The sequence below is a fragment of the Dermacentor albipictus genome, chromosome 1 (assembly GCF_038994185.2).
Source record: "Dermacentor albipictus isolate Rhodes 1998 colony chromosome 1, USDA_Dalb.pri_finalv2, whole genome shotgun sequence".
In the NCBI taxonomy this organism is placed as follows: domain Eukaryota; kingdom Metazoa; phylum Arthropoda; class Arachnida; order Ixodida; family Ixodidae; genus Dermacentor; species Dermacentor albipictus.
In genome coordinates, this window is record NC_091821.1 from 254,423,467 (window position 1) to 254,444,246 (window position 20,780).

Sequence of the window (20,780 nt, forward strand, 5' to 3'; positions counted from 1 at the left end):
TGCCAAAGCACAACTTCTGTTACACAACGCTTGTGTCTGACGGAGATAGTGCCACATTCTCTGCCTTTGTGCAAGAAAATGTTTATGGGCTGGTCTCCATTTTGAAAGAGGAATGCCTGACTCACGTCCAAAAGAGGATGGGGACAGCACTGCGCAACCTTGTGCAGAAAAGTGACAAGGCTTTAGGAGGGAAAAGCAGGCTGACAAAGGCCCTCATCGACAAGTTGACCAACTATTATGGCTGGGCCCTACAGAACAATTCCAACGATGTGGCTGCAATGCAGTGTGCAGTGATGGCATTGTACCACCATGTGACATCGATGGACGAGGATCCTCACCACGACTTGTGCGCTGAGGGTGCAGACTTGTGGTGTCGTCATAACACCAGCAAGGGTGATGGTGTGCCACCTCCAAAGCGTCGGTACAATCTTCCAGGCTATGTTGCAGAAGCACAGCTACCTGTTTATGAGCGCCTCTCACAAGCTTCTCTTCTGCAATGCTAGCTACCTGGGAGCAAAGAAGCAGAATGCATCAGAATCATTTCACTCCGTGCTGTGGTTCCTGATGCCCCAAGAGCAGCATGCGTTGCTGATTGCTGTGGAGACAACACTGCATGAGGCAGTTTTAAGATATAATGCTGGCTGCCACAGGGCCACCCAAGAGCTGTGTTCATCAGTGGGGCTAACACCTGGCCATTCAACAGGCAGCCGAGAAAGATTCTCTGCGCATGAAAAAGGCCAAGAAGCGATCGCAAGAGAAGGTGGAAAGGCGGAAAAAGAAGGGAGTGCCTAAGGACACCTCCAGTTACACTGCAGGGTCATTTTCGACCAATATATGTGCTCAAAACTTTCAAAGCTCATTTTCTCAATATGACTTTTTTGGCTGGTGAGGCTGCTTGTTCCAGCCATTTCTGTAACCGCTCATCAGATTTCCAGAAGTTTTTTTTTATTGTGTATCTGAACAAATTTCTGAGGGCAAGACAAACCCATTTTTTTTATATATTGTGTCTGTGATTTGCAATATTTAATGAAAATTTGAGTGATAAAATCTTAATCACCAACACTATATTCAGTGGTCTGCTAAAATTTAAAGAAAGGCTCTGTCTTGTCCTGGGGTATCCATCTGGGAATCATCATAGGGAATTTCACAGTTGCAGCACCATTTGAAAGTTCTCCAGGCCTGGAATGAGAAAACCATGTGCACCATTCTGACACATTGCTGTAACTTGAGAACCTGTGAACATAACTGCATGAAATTTTGTAGTTCTACTAATGCTTTTGCTATGAGTCTATCCTGAAAATTTCATTAAGATATCTCAATAAACAAAAAAAGTTAGTATCCGAGGGTAGCCTGCCCCGTGCTTTGCATAAAGCGTGTAATTTATTATACAGTTTTAAAAATGTGCATCACTACCGATTGCAGCGGCGCTGCTTCCCTGAGTTTTAAGCTGCCCCTTTCCAATTGACATAGTTAGCCGAATTGATGTCTGTTGGGTGAACTATCCGGTTAGTTACCCACGCGTGTCATCGATAATTTTTCCAACCATGGTGAACAAATGTTGTTTGTAATAGTTGGAATCTTGATAAATTTGTTTCTATGAGGGCAAATGAGAAACTCTTCGCCTCTATTTATTTTAGCCAAGTTACAGCTGTAGATGCGAAGCCAACATATCCATTCCTAGTGGTGGACCTTTCTTGGATTCGCCTGGTTTTATCAGCTGATAGCTCTGCGGCATGGCGCTGCTGTCAGTTCTTGAAGATGGCAGATGTGCTTCACAAGTCCATGACGTACGAGCAAAGAAGTGTGATACGTTTTCCATGGAACAAGGGTTGAACGCCTATCGAAATCCACAGGGAAATGCAGCCCATGTATGGGGAAAAGTGTCTTGCTTTGAGAAGTGTGAGGTGGTGGTGCGAGTTTGCAAGAGGGCCGTGAAGACTTGCGATGCGTGTTCGGGGAGGCTGTGTGCGTCGCATTCTACCACAGGGGCAATTTAATGTTGTGTTGGGACAAACGTCTGAACCGGTGTGGGGACTATGTGGAAAAGTAGTGTAAGGTACGACATCTTCAATAGCTTGTTGGTAATGCATCTTTAAGGGGATTACGGTAGCGCGATTAAAAGACGGGACGGTTCCTGTGTGTCTTCTTTTGACCCGTCTTTTAATCGCGCTACCGTACTCCCCTTAAAGATGCATTACCAACAAGCCCACATTGCAACCCTCGTAAGGTACGAGGAAGAGTACGTATATTCGTAATTACCTGTATGTACCTTATTTTGACTAATAAAAAATACGGGAAAGACTTTCTGATGTGCCCTCGTAATGGACCCTTGTAATAAATGAATTATTGCTCTTTGTGTAATGTTACTTTATCTTTCTTTCCTTAAAACTGCTACTTCAATGCGTCCCCCCCCCCCCCCCTTTGTTTTGTAGAGCACCTGACGAACCTTATCCAGGCAGCTAGGGAAAACTCGGTCAATTTCTACTATGCCCTGTCACCTGGTCTAGACATCACTTATTCTAGTTCAAAAGAAGTCTCCTGCCTCAAGAGGAAACTCGAGCAGGTATGGCATAGTTCTCTGCACACATTTTCACTGCTGCATTGTAACATGGTGAGCGAAACCGGGAAACGAAACTTGGTGTTACGCATTGTCTTTTTTTACTATGACATTGTGCAGGTAGCTCAGTTTGGGTGTGGTGCATTTGCACTCCTCTTTGATGACATTGAGCCAGAGATCAGTGAGACAGACAAAGAGGTGTTCCAGTCATTTGCACATGCCCAAGTGTCTGTCACGAATGAAGTCTACCAGGACCTGAACCACCCCAAGTTTATTTTTTGTCCAACAGGTGAGTGTCTGCTCTCTTAAAGTGTTTCTGTGTAAACAGCAGCAGCAATGGCGGCAATCCCATGAAGGCCTTTGTGATAGTGCACACCTCTGAGCAGCCAAGCAGAATTGAGAGCATATGCACACTCCTTGAAGCAGAAATGGCAGTGATGGAACAGGTGCACCAATTGTGCGAAACTGTGCTGAGAGTGACCCTTTGTGTGATTCTGCGCCAAAATGGCATTTTAGTGGCAAATTGCATAGAGCCTGCGCCAAAGCATGCATAGAAGCAAAACCCTCCTTCCGTCGATGCTTCGCAGCTAGCAAAACTAAAATCAAAATCAACAGCACGCTATCATCATCATCATCATCATAGAAGGATGCAGAGCGTCCATAGAGTTTCTCTCTGTAGTGAGAAATTCTATGGGCTCGTCGGAGATGTCCGGTTCGTCATTCGCACATTTTTTTCTTGACAGACGTACAATGTAGTGCTGCTGTACAGTTTTGCTGGCGCTTTATTTTGGTGTTCATTGAACCCGCGTGGTGCCTGCGGAGTTTGCCTAAGTATGATGTAGGTAAAGTTTTCAATGCTTATGGGTGATAGCGGGGCTTTGCAATAGAGCCACGGTGATCAGAATCACATGTGGTGCATAGTTAAGAATGGTATTAGTGAATGTGGTACACGGCGAGAGCCACCACTTCGATGGGTTCCGTCATGTTCGTTAACTCAAAACGTTGCCTAATGTGCGTGACATGACATGAGTATATTGCATGACATCATCTTAAATGCAGGCGTACATACTCAATCGATCTTGCCTTTGCCCACAAGGCGTGTCTGTCGCACTGTGTTGGATCCTGGGTTATTAAACACGCATTTGTTGACGATCTGTCTGTGGTGCCCTGTGTGCGTTGTGGTGTGCAGGAGCGGTGCATCCTTTTCTGCCTCGCTTGCAGCACAAGCCTCTCGCAAATCAATCTTCACAACATATCGACTGTATCAGTTAGTACAGTCGAATCTCGATAATTCGAACTCGAAGGAACTAGAAAATTTGTTAAAATAAAAGAAGTTCGAATTAAAATGAGGACTTGTTCTTGAAGTACTTGTGCACCATAGTATGATGCACGAATGGTGCGAGTCGTGAAATATCATGGTGTGCAAGCACACAGCGAGCAAGGACCTTGAAACTGCCCGTGCTTGCCAACACTCGCTTCCCGATAATGGCAGAAAACGGAAGTGGGCTAAGCTGGCCCTGGGCCGGCGCGGGGGCGCACGTGTGCGGAGGCCATCAAAGGTGAGGGAGTTGAGAGGCAGGACGAGGGGAGTGTAGCTGCTAGGAGGGGCGGGAGGGAAGTGGATTTGCTTTCTTGCCAGCTTGATGGATGGCGCCAATTACCTCTGCCACCTAAGCCCTCGTACTGCCACGGCGGAGTTGCCGAGGTCGGACTGGTCCTCCGCCGCTGCTTCCTTCTGCCTGCTCATGTGATTTTTCCTTCGTCTGCTGACAGATCAGAGCTGCGTTTACGTCCTTCATCCTGTGTTCTTAACACGCCATGTCTTACGAAGATGACGAAGTCGTTGCCACTCATCATAATCATGTTGGTGCGGTGTTGCCTTTGCGTCCTTGTATTCATGGTCTGTTTTGTTGTACAGAATAGGATGTGGCGCACTGTCTCCAACAACCTTTTCATCGCGATGTCTCGGTTTAGACTCGTCATTGTAAAAAAAAAGTCCGTTTTGCTCGAAAGGCGAAGCATCGATTGTGATAGCAAATTATTTGACAGCTACATGATCCAAGGGTAGTAGTTTTTATCGGCCAAATAAACTTGAGAACATAGGCATACTAACTAAATTAACAAGCACGGTGTCACGTGCGCACAAGCAAACATGAACACATCTCACTCGATGATGACAAACTCACTGTCAAAACGCTGGAGTGAGGAAACGCGGTAGCAGCAACAAGTGAAGTGACATTCGTGCTGTCTATTGCTTCAATGAAAAGTGAGTGCTGAGAACACAAAGCACACGCAAAGCTACGAATCATGGACGTACCTAGACTCCGCCCACTACGCAGATTTCTCTCAAGGTACGGCCGCACGACCACGCACAGTTGCCACATGCGCAGTTGCAGCCGGAATAGAACTCCCCCCCACCTCCGGTGCCTCGCAAGGTGCCTCGTGCACAGCGGAAGACGGCATGCTTCCTCCCAGCACTCTTTTGCACGGGTTAGATTGAGCCGCGATCGTCGACTCCCCTCACATGCTTTCACTTGCACACAGAGCGTAGGGTGCGTGGTAACAGTGTTATTGCCCTTGGATATTATAGGAAACCTCGCGCACGGCGTTGAGGGGTCTCTCTCTTTTTTTTTTTAAGCTTTTCCTCTATGGCAGGGTCAGTGCAATGATGGTTAGGAGCGCCGCCACGCCATTTGGCGCGCTTCTGAGAGCATTGTTGGAGTGTGGTATGTTCGAATAAACCGTCGCAAATGCTTGCGCGTTCGAATTACCAGGCGTTTTCGCCCATTGGAATACACATAACTTTGATGGGACCGCAGCGTCAGTTTGAATAAACTGAAAGTTCGAATTAAGCATGTTTGAATTAACGAGATTCGACCGTACTTGCATGGTATATGGTAAGCACACGCGCGTTGGACCCAGCACCAAAAGTGCTTGCTGCTACGCCAAATTGGCTTTTTGCCTGCACCAGGACCTGCGCCTAAAGGTTTCGCCTGTTCCGCCACTGAAATGGCCACATTGCAATCAAAGCAGTCGGGGGAAAGATTCTGTGACCAGCTGAAAAGCTGCTACTTGTGTTTTCCTTAAAGTGGTCCTGAACCACTTTTTATAGAAGTTGAGAAATAAATTTCACACTCAAACACAATATCAGAAATACTTTGCAGCAAAAAGTACTTCAATGCGTTCAGCAGAAGCAGAGTTATTGGCAGTTAAAGATCGCCTTTGATCCCCTTTGGGATGCTCCCGGTCCTTCTTCAATGCCTTGCACTGTGAAGGCTATGGTGGAGTGGGGTGGTGCCCACAATGCTTCACCTAGTGAATGTCACCATGGTGCGCAGTTCAAATTTGATTTTAGATATTCACATAGATGCCACTGCTTACGATTTTTGCACCTACAACATGCCATACTTAGTGGTTATCCGTTATGGTTAAGTTCACGGTGTCAAATCCCTTTGCTGTGCTAAAGTGTACTAAATAGCTATGCGCACCGAATGACATAATGTGACCACTACGTGCACCATCCTTGTACCGAATGACCTGAGTAGCACAGTACCTTCCGGACAAACAAACTTGATCTTTATGTTCGCTTATGCGAGTATGTCAGCAGCGCTCACATCAGCTAAATGATTCATGCTGACTCTGGACTTGCATTGGAAGGATTCCTAATCTAACGAACTTCGACCATGATGGTGACACACCTGGAAGACTTGCAACTCAGGTAGCCAACCACCTGTTCATCAGATGTTGGCGCTCAAGCCTCAGGTCAAGTCACCCACAGAGACCAATTGGAAAATGCTGTTGTTTTCAGCGAGCTGAGTGAGCAGGTTTGTCGCAGCATCCCATGACAGCCTTGTTGTCTATGCTGTGCAGCAGACACAGCTACCTGCAACTGTAGTGGCTATGTTTACTGCAGGGCTGCAGTGCACGCTCACGCTTTGTGCTCCAGTCTAGCTGTACTATATGGTGTGGACCAGCTTTGTCCTGCATCAGCTTGACGGACGGTTAGTAGCTACATCCAAATTGTGCATTTTGAAGTGCCGTCAATAGATCAATATAAAGTTATGTCTGCCAAGGAGTCTAGCCAGGAGCGGCCAGGAGTGAGCGCGTGCTGGCAAGCGTACGTGTGGTCTGACCTTAAGGTTCCCGGCCGTCTAGTGACCCACACTAGACGGCCGGGAACAACAAAATGTGCATGAAGGCACCATCCATTTCAGCTTGCCGCGGAGAGATTACCCCCAAGATCGATATGGCACGTGGCTCGCACACGAATGCGCGTGAGGAGTAGAAGGTAGATAGGCGCACGTTCCTGCCCCCCAGCGCATACATTACCATGCGTTCACTCCCACCCCATCCCTCTTGCACAGAAGAAATTGTCAGCTCTTCTGTTTCTCCGAGTTGTTTACCAATGCGACAAATGATGCAGCGGTGTTTACTGCTTACCGCGTCCTGGTGCGTTCGTTATGACACCGGTTTTGACACTCAAACATTCCATGCAAAAAGACACTTGAAATAACTTTTGCCTTGGCCAACATAATTTTTTGCTAGATTTACTAGCCATACAGGCTCCAAGAACATGATCAAAATGGTTGAAAACTTTGTTAAATTGAAAAAAAAAATGCATGGTTTTCAATACAACTAAATCAGGAAATGAAAATTGTTCATTACATCATGAATTTCGTTATATCGAGGTTTAACTAGTGCGCAATTCTTATTGAAATTCGAAACACAGATTTTTGCCTACTTCAGCTTGCTTATTAAATTGCATCAATAAATATACACAGTAATAGTAAGAAGAAGCACGTTGATCCAAACACCTTTCTTGATTGTTGTCGGGTAGTAGCTACATCATTGGCCAATAGTAGCCATGTATAGGAATCTGCTATATGACAAAATATGGCAGCCCTCAAAAAAAGTGAGAAGGCTTTTGTTGAATAGAGTGCGTTCGAGAAAAAAGTGACTTCGCACTCTGCAAGCGGAGTGCGAAGTTCACACGCCGCTCATGGCTGCAACATCTGGCTGAGATGTTCACTACAGCATATCTCAATAAAACTTGGTGCTGAGCTAGTTGGTGATGCATTCTTTAAAACTGATGGTAGCACTAAAAAGGATGGACACACAATGAAAAGACGACACGACGACGAGGAAACGCTACTGACAACTAGTTTATTTTTCGAGAGAGAGAGAGAAGAAACTTTATTAATGAATGGCCGGCAATTGAGATCTCACCCAACACTACAGACTCCAAAGACGCACATTCCCGCCACCACACGACAAGTTAAACAGGAATGAGGCCGTAACTTTACGCTTGCTCCAGGCGCACAGCTACCCTAGCCCCGCGGTCCTACATCACTTCTACCCAGGTTTATATCCAACAGATGCCTGTAAAGCTTGCGGACAGCGAGCAACGCTGCGACATATGCTATGGAAATGTGCCGGCAACCACGGTAATGGGACCACATCCGTTCGCAACGCGTCCGTAATCGCGGCCGTTACCACAGTACGGGAAGCCTCGAGCTCGCTTCTCCCCGACACCGCCCCAGCTGCGGGGCCCGCCGGGGACCTTCTCCATCGGCGTCGCCGCCGCTGGGAGGCGGCTCTCAAAAGTTCAGAGTTGGCAGACCAACTCTGGGCCGTCCGGCAAGCCAAAGATGCCGCCCGAGTCCAAGGACTTGGAGCCGCCACCTGAGGCCACCACAACGAAAAAAGTTCTATATTTAAGAGAATCGCAACACATCGCAATCGAACCGCGCTAACCTTCACCGCAGATGTGGGGGCACAGCCTCGCCAACTTGTTTGGCGCAGAAAAAACAAGTGGCACGTTGTGCCTGCTGGCCACCTTTTTGAGGTTGTGTGAAACCTTATGAATGTAAGGCATCACCTCTGGTTTGGTCTTCACGCGTTCAGGTGCAGCCTTCATTCGTCGGGGCCAAATTTTTTTAGGAGGGTTTTAGCGACAGCTACGAGGACCGAGCAAGGGAAGCCTGCGGCCAATAGCCTGCGAACCTGATAGTCAAAGCTAAAAAGCATTTCGTGCGGGCACGACTGCAAAAAGCAGCATGAAGATGTCTTCGTCAGGTGTGCTCTAGGAGTGATATACTTTATTCTCCTGTCCTGCGGCAAGTGCTATATCGGGCAGACGGGGTGTTGCCTCAATGACCGCTTAAGGGAACACTCTCAAAACTTAGCAAAACAAGACAAACTTGCGAATTTAGTTTCGCACATGATGGTTTGCGAGTGCGTGCCACGGTTAAAAAAAGCAAAGGTTCTGGGCAGAAGTGCAAGCGCTAAAGCTAGAGTTTTGCTGGAAGCTTTCCACATACAAAAAAAGGCGGGTTTGTGCATCAGCGATGTTTCAATAAATTTGTACTCGGCTGAGCGCACACTTCTGGGGAAATTTGAAAAACCGTAACGTATGGCTTTTCTTCAATTGGTCATGTGTTCACTTCTTGCTGCTTGGGTGTTTTATCATTTCACTTCGCGGGCATGTTTTCGATATTGCGACAAAGAAGGCTGGTGCAGTTCAGTTGTGCGCATGTGTTGTGATTCCCTTAAATATAGAACTTTTTCGAAAAATAAACCAGTTGTCAGTAGCGTTTCCTCGTCGTCGCGTCGTCTTTTCATCGTGTGTCCGTCCTTTTTAGCGCTACCATCAGTTTTAAAGACTACAGCATATGCTATCCGTGGACTCTTGTTTTTCACCAAATCCGTGGGGTGGTTATGAACTCCTTTAAACTTTTAATGGTTGCGTTTGATCAATCTTTCACTGCCTGTGACCCTGTTGTGGACATTTGTAGTACTCTATGAATCAGATTTGCTTTTTTCTCTCTCTCTCCCAGAATATTGTGCTGCCAGGGCTGTTCCAAATGTTCAGAATTCTGAGTACCTGAATACTATTGGCCTGAAGCTAATGCCTGGAATAGACATCATGTGGACAGGTAAGAGTTCTGTTTTGAGCCACTGTAGTTGCTGCAGTATTCACCCTGCTCCTTGGTGCTGAAAATTGGCCCAAATATCTTCATGCATCCCATTGCTACAGATTGGTGTAGAGCGTGTATTCTTGCTTGATTGGATCCCTGTATTATCCTTGATTGATTTAGCCTCTGCTATAATCATCATAAACAGGTTGTGGAAAATTTTTCCTAGTTTTCTCAAAACAGCCTTTCTGGCGGTGCCATAGTTTTGGAGTGATGATATCTCTGGTTCTGCTTACCCTATCACAATAATTGTTTGTCAGAAAGGTAGGCAAATAGATAGAAATTTCAGTGGGCATGTAATGTAGGCAAATATTGTGACAGAAATATTTAAAAAGTAATCATTTGACCTGGGTGTTACTGTGGGTCCATACTTCATACAGTTTGACATGCTGTAACCTTGGTTCAAATCAGTCTAGAGTATTCATTCTTGTACCACTGCATACTCCAATTACTCGATATCATTTTTATAAGTCAATGTACATGACTTCATATAGTATAGTTTAGTAAAAGTCCACCTCTAAGCAAGTTATGAATCTTTTAAATTTATGCAACAAAACTGAACGTACATTTTCAATTAGCACATGGAAGTACATAAACTACGCATGTTTCGTCAATATCTGCTCGTGAATAAAACATTAAAAATTCATTGGTGCAGAGTCTCCCCTTAAAGGCTTTAATACTACATGGGTTTGTTGTAGTTCATTACGCTCAGTGGTAGCTCAGTGGCTGCAAGGTTGTGCTGCTGATTATTAGTTTGTAGCTTTGTGATCCTATTTTAATGTGGATGAAATGTAAAAACATTTCTGTGCTGAGATTTTGGTACTGAGGTTTCAATGCAGAGCCCTCCACTATCGCATCTTCCATACCTTAGTTACAGCTTTGGTATGCAAGATCCCATCAGTTGCTGGATTTTGTGAGCCATCTTGGCACTAAAGTGCTGTACAGTCGCTGACCGTTTATTCGGACCTCACGGGGACTGCGAAAATGTCCGAATAAACAGGTGTCCGAAAAAGCAGATTTAGGGGGGGAAAAATGAAATCCTTTATTTTCACGCACTTCTTCGGGCTCGGCAGTAGGCTTGAAGAAATCGTGAATGCGCCGTTGCACGCTGTTCTGCGCATTCAGATGAGCCTGAATCTCGGAAAGGGTCGTGTGGTCACTATAAGCGGCTGAAAGCACAGTCACTGCTTGTACATGCTCTGCATGTGACGGCAGCGTAGCAGCACATGGTGCGTCATCTTCCGACTCGGTCATCATCCGGTGGTGCAGCAGAAACCTGACGAATGATCTCGCCGTCGTCGAGTTCTGCGCATGTCAGTACAGCAGTGTCAGCACCTGTGAAACTGTCAAATGAGACGGTGTCCGGAATCGCAATGCAACCACTGCGCAGGTCTCTGCAGAAAATTTTCTGCGTCGGTAGGGAGCACATCGGAAGGCGACAAATCTTAGGCCTCCCGGCACCCGCTTGCCAGCATTCCCCAGCGCAGTCTGCGCGAGCACTGTTGGCGCCATTAGACACTTGACGCGTTGTTTCCGTATGCCGTGTTGGATCACCGGAACCTCGACGCAGCACACAAAGCAAACACCACCATGCCGCCGCCAGTCGCACAAACGAAAAACGTGGCCTTCTTGCAGCGTCGCGTGCGAAGAAACAAATCAGCTGCTGGATTGTCTTGACATGGCTTACTAAGCTGAAACCGGAACTGGTGTAGAACCATTCTATCGAACCAGGCAGAAACGATGATGATGAGCGGGGATTTGCAGTAGCTCCACTTCGTGGGGCAGCAAGGAGGCTCCGTTCAAAACAAAAATGGCGTTCAGCAAGTCGAACCATGCACCGGTCAGAGTCAGTGCATGGTGTGCTCGATCGAGTTGGCTCAAGGAGTGTCCGAAAAATCGGATGAGAGGTTGCAAGGTGTCCGAACTTTCGGCAGTTGTTATACGTTATGGTCTATGGGGAGAATGGTGGTGCCGCGAAGCAGACCGAATAATCGAGCATGTCCGAATTTTCGGAGTCCGGAAAATCAGTCAGCGACTGTATTCCTGACTAAACGATTTTGTAAACACTGTGGTCATTGCATTGTCTTGTCATCTATCTTCTTCCCATCTCACATTTGTTCGTGATGTCCTGTTGCTTTTCACACTTGTGTATGCATAAAAAGCTTTGCCTGTTCCTCTCTTTTTTAAAATATTTTTCCCCATTTCTTTTATTTTTTCAGGGAACAAAGTGATTTCAAAAACAATAACAGTCCAGTCGATTCAGGAGCTCACTGAAGTGCTGCGTCGGCCCCCAGTGATATGGGACAACCTACACGCAAACGACTATGACCAGAAACGTTTGTTCTTGGGACCATATAATGGCCGGTCAACAGACTTGGTGCCTCATTTGCGTGGGGTCTTGTCCAACCCCAATTGCGAGTATGAGGCCAACTTTGTCCCAGTTCACACGTTAGCCCAGTGGAGCAAATGCAGCAGTGATGGCAAGACAGATCTGAGTAAGCCTGTTCTTTTTTGTTAATTCTTAGTAAAATTGCTTGCAGTGAATTGTTTGCCTGCATGTGCACACCATTTGTCTGGAGCTATGATGATATACTCTTGCTGATAAAACTGTATTGGTCTTTTTGGTACTTAGCAGTAGCGCCTCGTACTGATCATCAGTAGCATTGGAAAAGAAGGTTGTGGAGGAGGGGAGGTGGCAGGAGGCTTGTTATTACCCCATCCTGCAGTATAACTGTTCTAGCTGACATTGGCATGACAATGCAAATGACTGCCTCTCTCCCCACCTCCAGATGCTTCCTTCCCCCATAGGATCACATACAGTGTTGACATTTATGCTGTGAATGGTCCATCTTAGAAGTAACTAGAAGTCATGGAACTCTTAAGGTGCATATGCACTAGCAGAAAGACGTGGTTGGCGCGCCAGTGGCGGCAAAACTCGGCGGTGGCCACACCAACTGGTGGCGAGCCGCTGCACCAGTCATGGGGACAGCATGAAAATCTCGCCTCCTCTCTTTTACTCTGCGTGTACGTGCGAGACGTCACATGCTTTTTCCTTTGCCTGCTGACAGATTGGCACTGTGTTTACGTTATTCGTGCTTAACACTAGTTATGTGTTATGAGGATGAGGTTATCGCTAATCATAATCATGTTGGTGTGCTCCCTTCTTTTGCACCATCATCGCATTCAGAAGACAAGAAGAATGACATACTGGGTGTTGCCTCTGCGTCCTTGTATTCAGTCTCCGTCTTCTCGTACAGAATCTGATATATGGGCCCCGTCTCAAAAACCTTTCCATTGGGACGTCTCAGTTTAGACTCGTCATTGTAAAAAACAATCGCATACCATGACAATCAAAAGCGTGAGCGAGAGCTGACGAGAGCAGATGGTAGTACGAAACAAGTGCTCTGGCTGATACCACATATGAGTACAAATCGAGCGGTCAGGCGAGTCTGCATGAAACCCATTTCCCCGCCGCCCATCACTGAAGGGGCCGCTCTCATTGGTCTCCGGCGTTCGCGGCTCACTTGCTGCCGCAGGAAGCCATGAAAAATCGGTCCAGGACCGATCCAGCCCGCGGCAAGAAAAAGTTGCCGTGGGGCAGCTTTCACGACGCACGTTTTTCTGCTAGTTTGTATGCACCTTTATGAAGCAACTTACTTTGCAAGATGCAGAAAGGAGAGGAGTACATTGGCATATCTTCGTTTGCCCTATGCAAGGCTGTGGCTCAAGGAGCACAGTAGTCGTGATGGCTCTGCTCTTTGATGTGGGGCCACAGACATTTAGTGACTTATACCCTTGCTGCATGTGCAAATAAGATGGTTTTAAGTGCATAATGCTGTGCGATTTAATGCTATTAGTTTTATGCCACGTGCAAAAGCAATTAGACATCATTGTTTGCATGCTTGATTGATCTAGTTTCATAGCATTCTTTTTACTTTAACCTGACACTATCCAATCATGAATATCACGACTCATGGATATCATTTACTATACTTACAGCCACAGTAAACATTATCTTTAATGTAATTTACAACCTCGCAGGATGCACTCTTTCCCTCAACATTTACTCTGAATGGCATCTTATTATATGGTACAATGCTGCATCAAACACGTTATAAATTTTGGTGCGCATATAAGTCTGTACAGGTGTAAACATTTGACATGGTAACAAATTCTTACCACCAGATGTCTTCCTACTGCTGCCTACTGCTTGATGATGACAGCAGATGACTGCCTACAGCTTGTGAGCAATAAGAAATACATAACTTACATATTAATATTCTAAGAAGAAGAGAAAGTACGGTAAAATTCCAAGCAAACGCATCCCCCCTATGGTGAAAGATAATCCAAGAAAGTTTACGGGGGGGGGCTTGCTCGGTTTCGGAGCAAAATTCAATGGTTGCCGGCCCCGGATCTCGGGGCCAACGAGCTAGGCCTATCCGTCTCGCCTGGCTTGCTTGTTCGCTTCCGTCGGCGTCTATCAAAACAAATGTATTGCAATTTAGTACCGGTGTCACACGTACACTTCTGATCGCGATTGGCACCGATTCGGATCGAAATTTTTAACTGCGATTGGCTCTCTCGCGCATTTTGTGCAAAGGAGCCATTCACGACCGAGAAATTTAACCCGGATCGTGCTTGATCGCGCCGTGTGCGCCGTGTGACACCCAAAAGTGCGCCGTGTGACGCCTTGTGATCAAAAGTGCGCCGTGTGACACCCGTATAAGCGCAACATAATTGTGCACATGTAGTGCTGACGAACATAGACGCTTTATTACGAGCTGCATGCAATCGTGTCGCAAGCGCCACTGGCCTCTTATTCGTTTGCCCAGCAAGCTAGGCCTGCCGGCTCCTGTTCATTGGCGGCTGTCAACGGAGCCAACACAGCAGACATGGCCGTGTGGAAACGCATCCATGATGTTCAGATAGTTGTGTTTATATTGGCATCTTTTGTTTAAAACAAGAGAACTGCAAACTTGTTTGTTTTCACTGTCTTTGCGAAGTCTTTCCAAGCGTCCATGCATGGGTGCCAGTTCGCTGCTCGCTTATTCGTACCATGTGTCCCGAATCGTCGTATGCAGCAAGTCGGACTCCGACGCGTGCCTATTGCACACAAGATCGCAACCTGTGTTTTGCCCTATGTGACACTTCGCATGTTTGACCAAAATGGTGACTGACGAAGGCTGTGGCTATGCAGATATAGTGTAACCTTGTTACTACGAACACCACATTAACAAAATTTTCAAATTTTTCTGAATTCCCTTGCTGACTTGTTATAATTTCAATGTAAAAATATTTCAGTACTACGAACTTCAGAATACCAAACTTTCCGAATAACCATCGTTATTCAGTTTCTTTGTGATGTTAACAATGCCTTAGTACTACGAAGGAATATTCAGAAATCTGGGGATTCTTAGATTATCGTGTGTCCTTCATGGCAGCTGAAACAGTAGACTAGCAGACAAGGCGCAGAGAGCAGACGTCCAGGCGCATGGTTCGGAAAACCTGAGACTGTGCCTGAGAAAAAAAGAATGCGGGCGAGCGGAGATGAGAGCGTATCAGGTTTTGCGAGTGCATGCTCTACCCAGAAAAGTGTTGCCTAGCAACAGAGGCACATCTCTTCCTTCTTTCATCCTTCTTTCTGCACACACCTCTTTCGTGCTTCTTTCTGTGTCTGTACTAGCTTCATGTGCGGTGAAATGTAACCTCCATACTCGCGGGGATGCCACACGGTTGCACTTTACTTTACAATTTCCAGATGGTGTCATTTATGCCCACTTGCGATTCAGCATAGTTCAGGTGTCCGCCTCAAGCGATACAGTTGTGGTGTCCACGGCGAGAAATTTGAAAAATAAACACAAAGATAGAAAACATGTGGAGCTACCTGTTGTTAGTAGTTATCTCGGTGTCAGCATCTGCTTTGCGTGCGCCACTTATTATACGATGCTTCAGTAGTGCGTGGCCGCGGAATCTATCGAAAATAGCAACAGCGCGTGTCGAGAGCCAACAGCGTTGCTTTTGTGGATAGCTCATATGATGACAACTCAGGTACTGATGGGTTAATCGGTGGAATGGTTATGGTTAATTTTGGGGCTTTCGCTATAACAATCTTTCAGAATCACGAACAATTTACTGTGGTCCCCTGAAGTTTGTTATATCGGGATTTCACTGCACCTGGTACAGTACCTGGCTATGGTGAACTATCGGGCATCGGCAGAAGTGCGTCTAAGCAATAAATTTCGTTCGCACTAAATTGCGTCATTTTATGTAATTTAATATGCATTTTTGTAAAAAGTTGACAAGAAAACTGTAGCCTAGCTGTCAGGTGAAAATGCATGAAGCAGTGAACAGGTTGAAGAAAAGGAGGGAGCTCTTGCTCGGTAGTTGGTGCCAATTTCAGATCTCTCGAATGGGGAGGCGGGTGCTTGCACAAGTAGGGGTGCTTGCTTGGAATTTTATGTTAAAATAAAAGTTAAAACCAAAATTCGTTATGGTTTCACCAAGTATGTTGTACGCTACAAATTAGCCTGTGGTTTTTGAACAGTACAAAGTAGAGCCATGATTCATTTAGCAATAGGTAGAGAAGTGGGTGGGGTTGCATAAAAACATAAAATGAAAAATGCAATTTTTTTTTGCAGAAAACCGGTATTTCAAATGTGTCCTCATAGCTTTTAAGCTACTTGGGGCCTCAGGTTTCTAATATTCACTCGAACCTTGTTATAACGAAGCAGGATATAACGAAATAATGGATATAACTAAGTAAATGAAATTCCCCTTGAAATTTTCATAAAGATTGGCGTTAAAATTGAAAGCTTGTTTAAATGAAGTGAAATTGTCCTGCCAATGGATATAACAAACTAGATTCATCTCCGAAACCAAAAAATACCGAACAGTTGCCCACTAAATGCATCGCCTTACGTGGGGTTCAGCACTCATTCGCCGCGGCAGTTCAAAATTCCCGCTTGCCCACGTCGAATACGCCATTGAGGCAAACTGGTTTTTTGCACACAGGCAGTATCGCACTTCCCCACTGACCTCTCTCTTGCATGTGCCTGGCTGCGTGAGCCGCGCCATGGCTATACGCAGCTGTGCGAACGATCGCTTAATTCGCTTCTGCTGCGCAGTTCAGCTGGGCATCGCCTCCGAAATCTTCCTGGCGAAATCTCATGGGTCCCGTGCGAGTTGCACCATGCTGCGCGGCTAAGCGTGGCGGTGCGAAGGATTAGTGCATTCACTTGTCTCTTTCTCTATGGCACGCCGCGCAGGCAGCTGCAGCTAGACCTAGCCGTCGAGATCTCCCTGGCGCAGTTTCGGGGGTCATGCCCAAGCTGTGCATTCACTTCTCAATGCAGCTCGCCGCGCAGGCTGGAAGCTGGGCATGGCCTCCTAGATCGCATTGCCAGTGGTGCAATCTCGGAAGCTATGAGCTGGCCCAGCCAAGTTCCCTTGCCTCATCGATCACATAGCAGAGCAATGTGTTGTGTGCCACGTGCTGCTCGGCCGCAACGAGCCAAGTGGAAAGCAGATGTAAAAGACCATCACAGTGGAACAGAAAGCAGGTGTCTAATGGCTGTCGCGTGCAGGTGTCTAAAGGCTGTCTGGTGCCAAGTAATTCATAATTTGAAGTTTTTTTTTTTTCTTTCTTAGTTACAGACAGAGGAATCAAGAGTTAAAGGCCATGTGGCCTGACACACGCCAGAGATTCTTGCGTTGTTTTATTCAAAGTTCATCGCATGTGTCGCCGTGTAGCGGTTCCGCGGCCTGCAATGCCATCTTTTATTTCAATGTTTACAATTGCACACCCCATTGGGCATATATTATAGTAAATGGCAATAATAGATATAAGAAAGCAACAGGTATAACAAAGTAATTTTGGCTCCCCCTTCAACTTCGTTATAACGAGGTTCGAGTGTCATTGTTTGGACTACTATGGCAAGGATATTGATCTGCACTACACTGCATTTAGAAGTTAAGTAGGACTTTTTTTTTTTTTTACCTTACCATAAAAGTATGCTGCATCATCAGCGAAGCCAACTTATAATAAACTTGGCCATCACAAAACGAAGTTTATAATTTTTTGTTTCCGACTGGTCACAGTAAAGCTAGAGCCCTAGATAAGGCAACAACTCTGATATGAAAATGTTTCTCTTCAGACTTGACCATAATTTCTAGATGATTTGCCAAGAGCGCTGCTGCAGACAGTTGCTTTGGGCAGGTTATGAGTGCTGCAGTTGACAGATTTAAATGAGGTAAAACTTAAAAACCCTACTCTTATGGCCATGTGATTGATAAAAATGGAGCAAAACTAGAAACTGCTAACCACCTAACTACACAATAGTCAGCTTTTGTATTGCCACTGTGGAGATGCTGGCCAGAAAGAGCTTGTCATGCCCACCTTACTAATCCATTGCTAAATGGAATTAAAAATTACGGAGGCAATGGGCATGTACAGAAGAAAGTTGCACTCCTGGGTTTGTACTGGAGCTTGTTCGTTTGTTCCAACAGGATCATAAGTTGGAATATGTTCGTTCTGAGACATAATACTATTTCCTGAGGGCAGACTATGTTAACCATGCCATTGTTGGTCTTAATAAATAAAGGATTTTAAGTAGACTTTCTATATTGCTTGATATTACGTTTTCAGATTAATGGGGCAAAATTCAAATTCAGCAGCTTATATTTCCTTCAGGTGCCGATTAATTCTGGAGATTAAAAATTTAGTTTCAGCACATTTTCTATGCATATCATAAAGTGTGCAGCAGAGAAATGAATTAGAAATTTTCCGTTTTTCTTGGAAGTTTGTCAGGTTTAAAAGAAATCTGAACTTCATGTGAGCACTCTCAACAGCTCAGTACTCTCTGTGTCTGATATCAGAGTGTTAACTATTTGATGGCTAGTGCACACATGGAAGACACCGATTTTGTCAGTTGAAAAATCATGTCTGATGTAAAACATTATGAAAAACAATGAAAAAGATGAACTCTCTACATGTCGACGTATTGTCACTGAGAAACACCCTGTTGTCTACCTTCCAACTCGTTTTACTAAAACACTTCACACATCTTTTTTCAAACTTGCAGCACATTTTCAGTGAGAAGTATTTTAAGATGTATGCAACATGTTTTAAATATTGGCATTTTCATTGGTGCTTTTGCTTTTGATGGGCAATTTTGGCACACACAATTGTGCACACAGCGCCTGAAGGGGATATATTCGGTGCATAGTAGTGCCTCTCTGTTATGTGGACCAATATTGAGTGGAGCATGTTTGTTTCAGATGAGTCTGTGAGTGCAGATATCCGGCTTGAAACTGAGGGTGAGACAGAAGAAATGACCTCGCACTTGGAACCGCATGCATACCACCCACGGAAAGCGCTGCGAGCAGCACTTGTTGACTGGTTGCCCGAGTTCTACCGGACCAAGAGTGCGTATGGACGGCTTCTGTCTGGTGCCTTTCTGGCTGGTGGAGGCACACCAACCCCGCCAGGTGGCAATGCCAGTACCAGTGCCCCTGTAGCAAGTAGCGGCAATATTGATGAAGCGTCTGCATTCCAGCCACTGTCAAGTGAGTTGGTTAACTCACTTGTACAGCTGCCTTCGACTCCACTGGAGCCCATGGACTGCCACTCGTCCAGTGAAGCCATGCAAACAGAAGACCCAATAGATGACACACGGCAGTTGACATTGGAAGACCTTGCCCTTCTGGTGGACCTGTTCTATTTGCCTTTCGAGCATGGAAACCAGGGAATTGCTTTCCTGCAGGAATTCCACTGGCTCCGTGTCAATGGCCATGTTGTATGGGAGCGCTGCAAGCAAGGAAATGCAGATTCTGAAGCAGGGCTGGCTGAGCTTGAGGAGTGGCGTAAGCGGGCATCTAAGTTTGACCAAATGACACAAGCCGTTGGACGGCTGTTTGGACGGCTAACATTTGTGCCCAACCGAGCCTTGCTATATGACCTGTACCCATACCTCTGGGACATCAAGGGTGTCATCTCATTGCTCAACTCGTATGTCAAATGGATAGGTGAGTGAGTCATTGAAGCGATGTGCTACAGGCCTAGTTTGTCTTCTGAAGGCACAGAGAACATTTATTAAAAACCTGGCAGCAGCAGGCATGGGTCTGGCTAGATATGATTCGCAGGGCAATGTTGGTACAAAAAGAACTTTAATTTTAAATTTAATTTTAAATTTAAATTTAAGTTTTGTTCTGTGTTAACGGACCAAGTCTGGCAGCTTGTATTTATGACTCTTAAATGATTAATCGATTCTGTTCTGCATCTACCCATTGTTTCTAGCATGCTCTTGTTACATGCTGAGTAACTTGCTGGCTGTTATGACCCTCGCTCTGGGGAGGAATGCAGCCTCTCTGTCCTGCTTGTGCTGCCTCAATACTGGTTGACCGGTGCTACGATGGAGGAGTTTTGCCTGGACAGACGTGGCCCCTGCTGCTCTAACCCAAGTCTCCTCTCTTGTCTCTTCATGTTCTGCCTAGCTCTGGGAGACGTGCCGTGCTCTTCTCCATTGGGCTTTGCCTCGCCTTCGTTCTCATGTACGCACCCGGTGATTCTTCTCTTTCTTCTTGTCCATGTGGTGTTCATTTCGAGCGAGGCAGTTAATCACATTGACCTCAGACCTTTGGTCTATGGTCCACTTCCATTGCTCCTCAGGTGAAATAACATGCATTCCCTTCTGCTTAGGTCTACGATTGACACTATTTTGGCACACTCACGAGGCAGCTTCTGTAGCCATTGGTTGCCATGTGTTCCCCACCCCAACTTGTTTTTGTGTGCAGTGCTTTTCGAGCAGTAGTGCCAGTTATTCTTATGGCCAACATGGAACAGCATGCCAGCCATGCTGTTCACTTGCATCCAAAAGTGGGCAGAAGTGCTGTGCAGCGAGTGCTTTTGTTACCATTGTATAGGTGCATAAGAGTATATCAGAGAACTTTAGGGGTCATGATTGCAACTCTATTCACAAGAAAAATGTATCTTCGATAAATGGTACGGGAAGTCCATCATGATTGTTTGGTTGGCCTCTGTTAGAACATTTACTATTATCCTTAAAGTGCCTTTGGTTGAATGTGCACATTGTCATTTGTTTACATGGTATGATTGCATATTTTTGAGCAGTACCACCTCCTGTCTGCATTAAAGTGGTAAGGTTGCTTCCTCCTATCTTGTAAGTTTCCTTTACTCGTTATTGTCTTTATACCTTTTCTGCACTCCAAAAAATTAGGCCAAAAGATTTGTA

The 20,780-nt window shown here is 45.7% G+C and overlaps 1 protein-coding gene across 4 annotated transcripts in view; it reads left to right on the plus strand.

Annotated features, from left to right (window-relative positions):
• Oga (O-GlcNAcase) overlaps positions 1-20,780 on the plus strand; it is an 89,280-nt gene that overhangs the window by 14,167 nt on the left and 54,333 nt on the right. For 2 of the 4 annotated variants that reach the window (XM_065431243.1, XM_065431251.1), the window contains exons 4-9: positions 2,433-2,563; positions 2,678-2,846; positions 9,394-9,492; positions 11,751-12,026; positions 18,808-19,554; positions 20,023-20,079. In XM_065431243.1, coding sequence (XP_065287315.1) covers positions 2,433-2,563; positions 2,678-2,846; positions 9,394-9,492; positions 11,751-12,026; positions 18,808-19,554; positions 20,023-20,079 — 1,479 coding nt within the window. The remainder of the gene's footprint in view (positions 1-2,432; positions 2,564-2,677; positions 2,847-9,393; positions 9,493-11,750; positions 12,027-18,807; positions 19,555-20,022; positions 20,080-20,780) is intronic. The other 2 variants (XM_065431259.1, XM_065431267.1) reach the window with 1 other exon arrangement.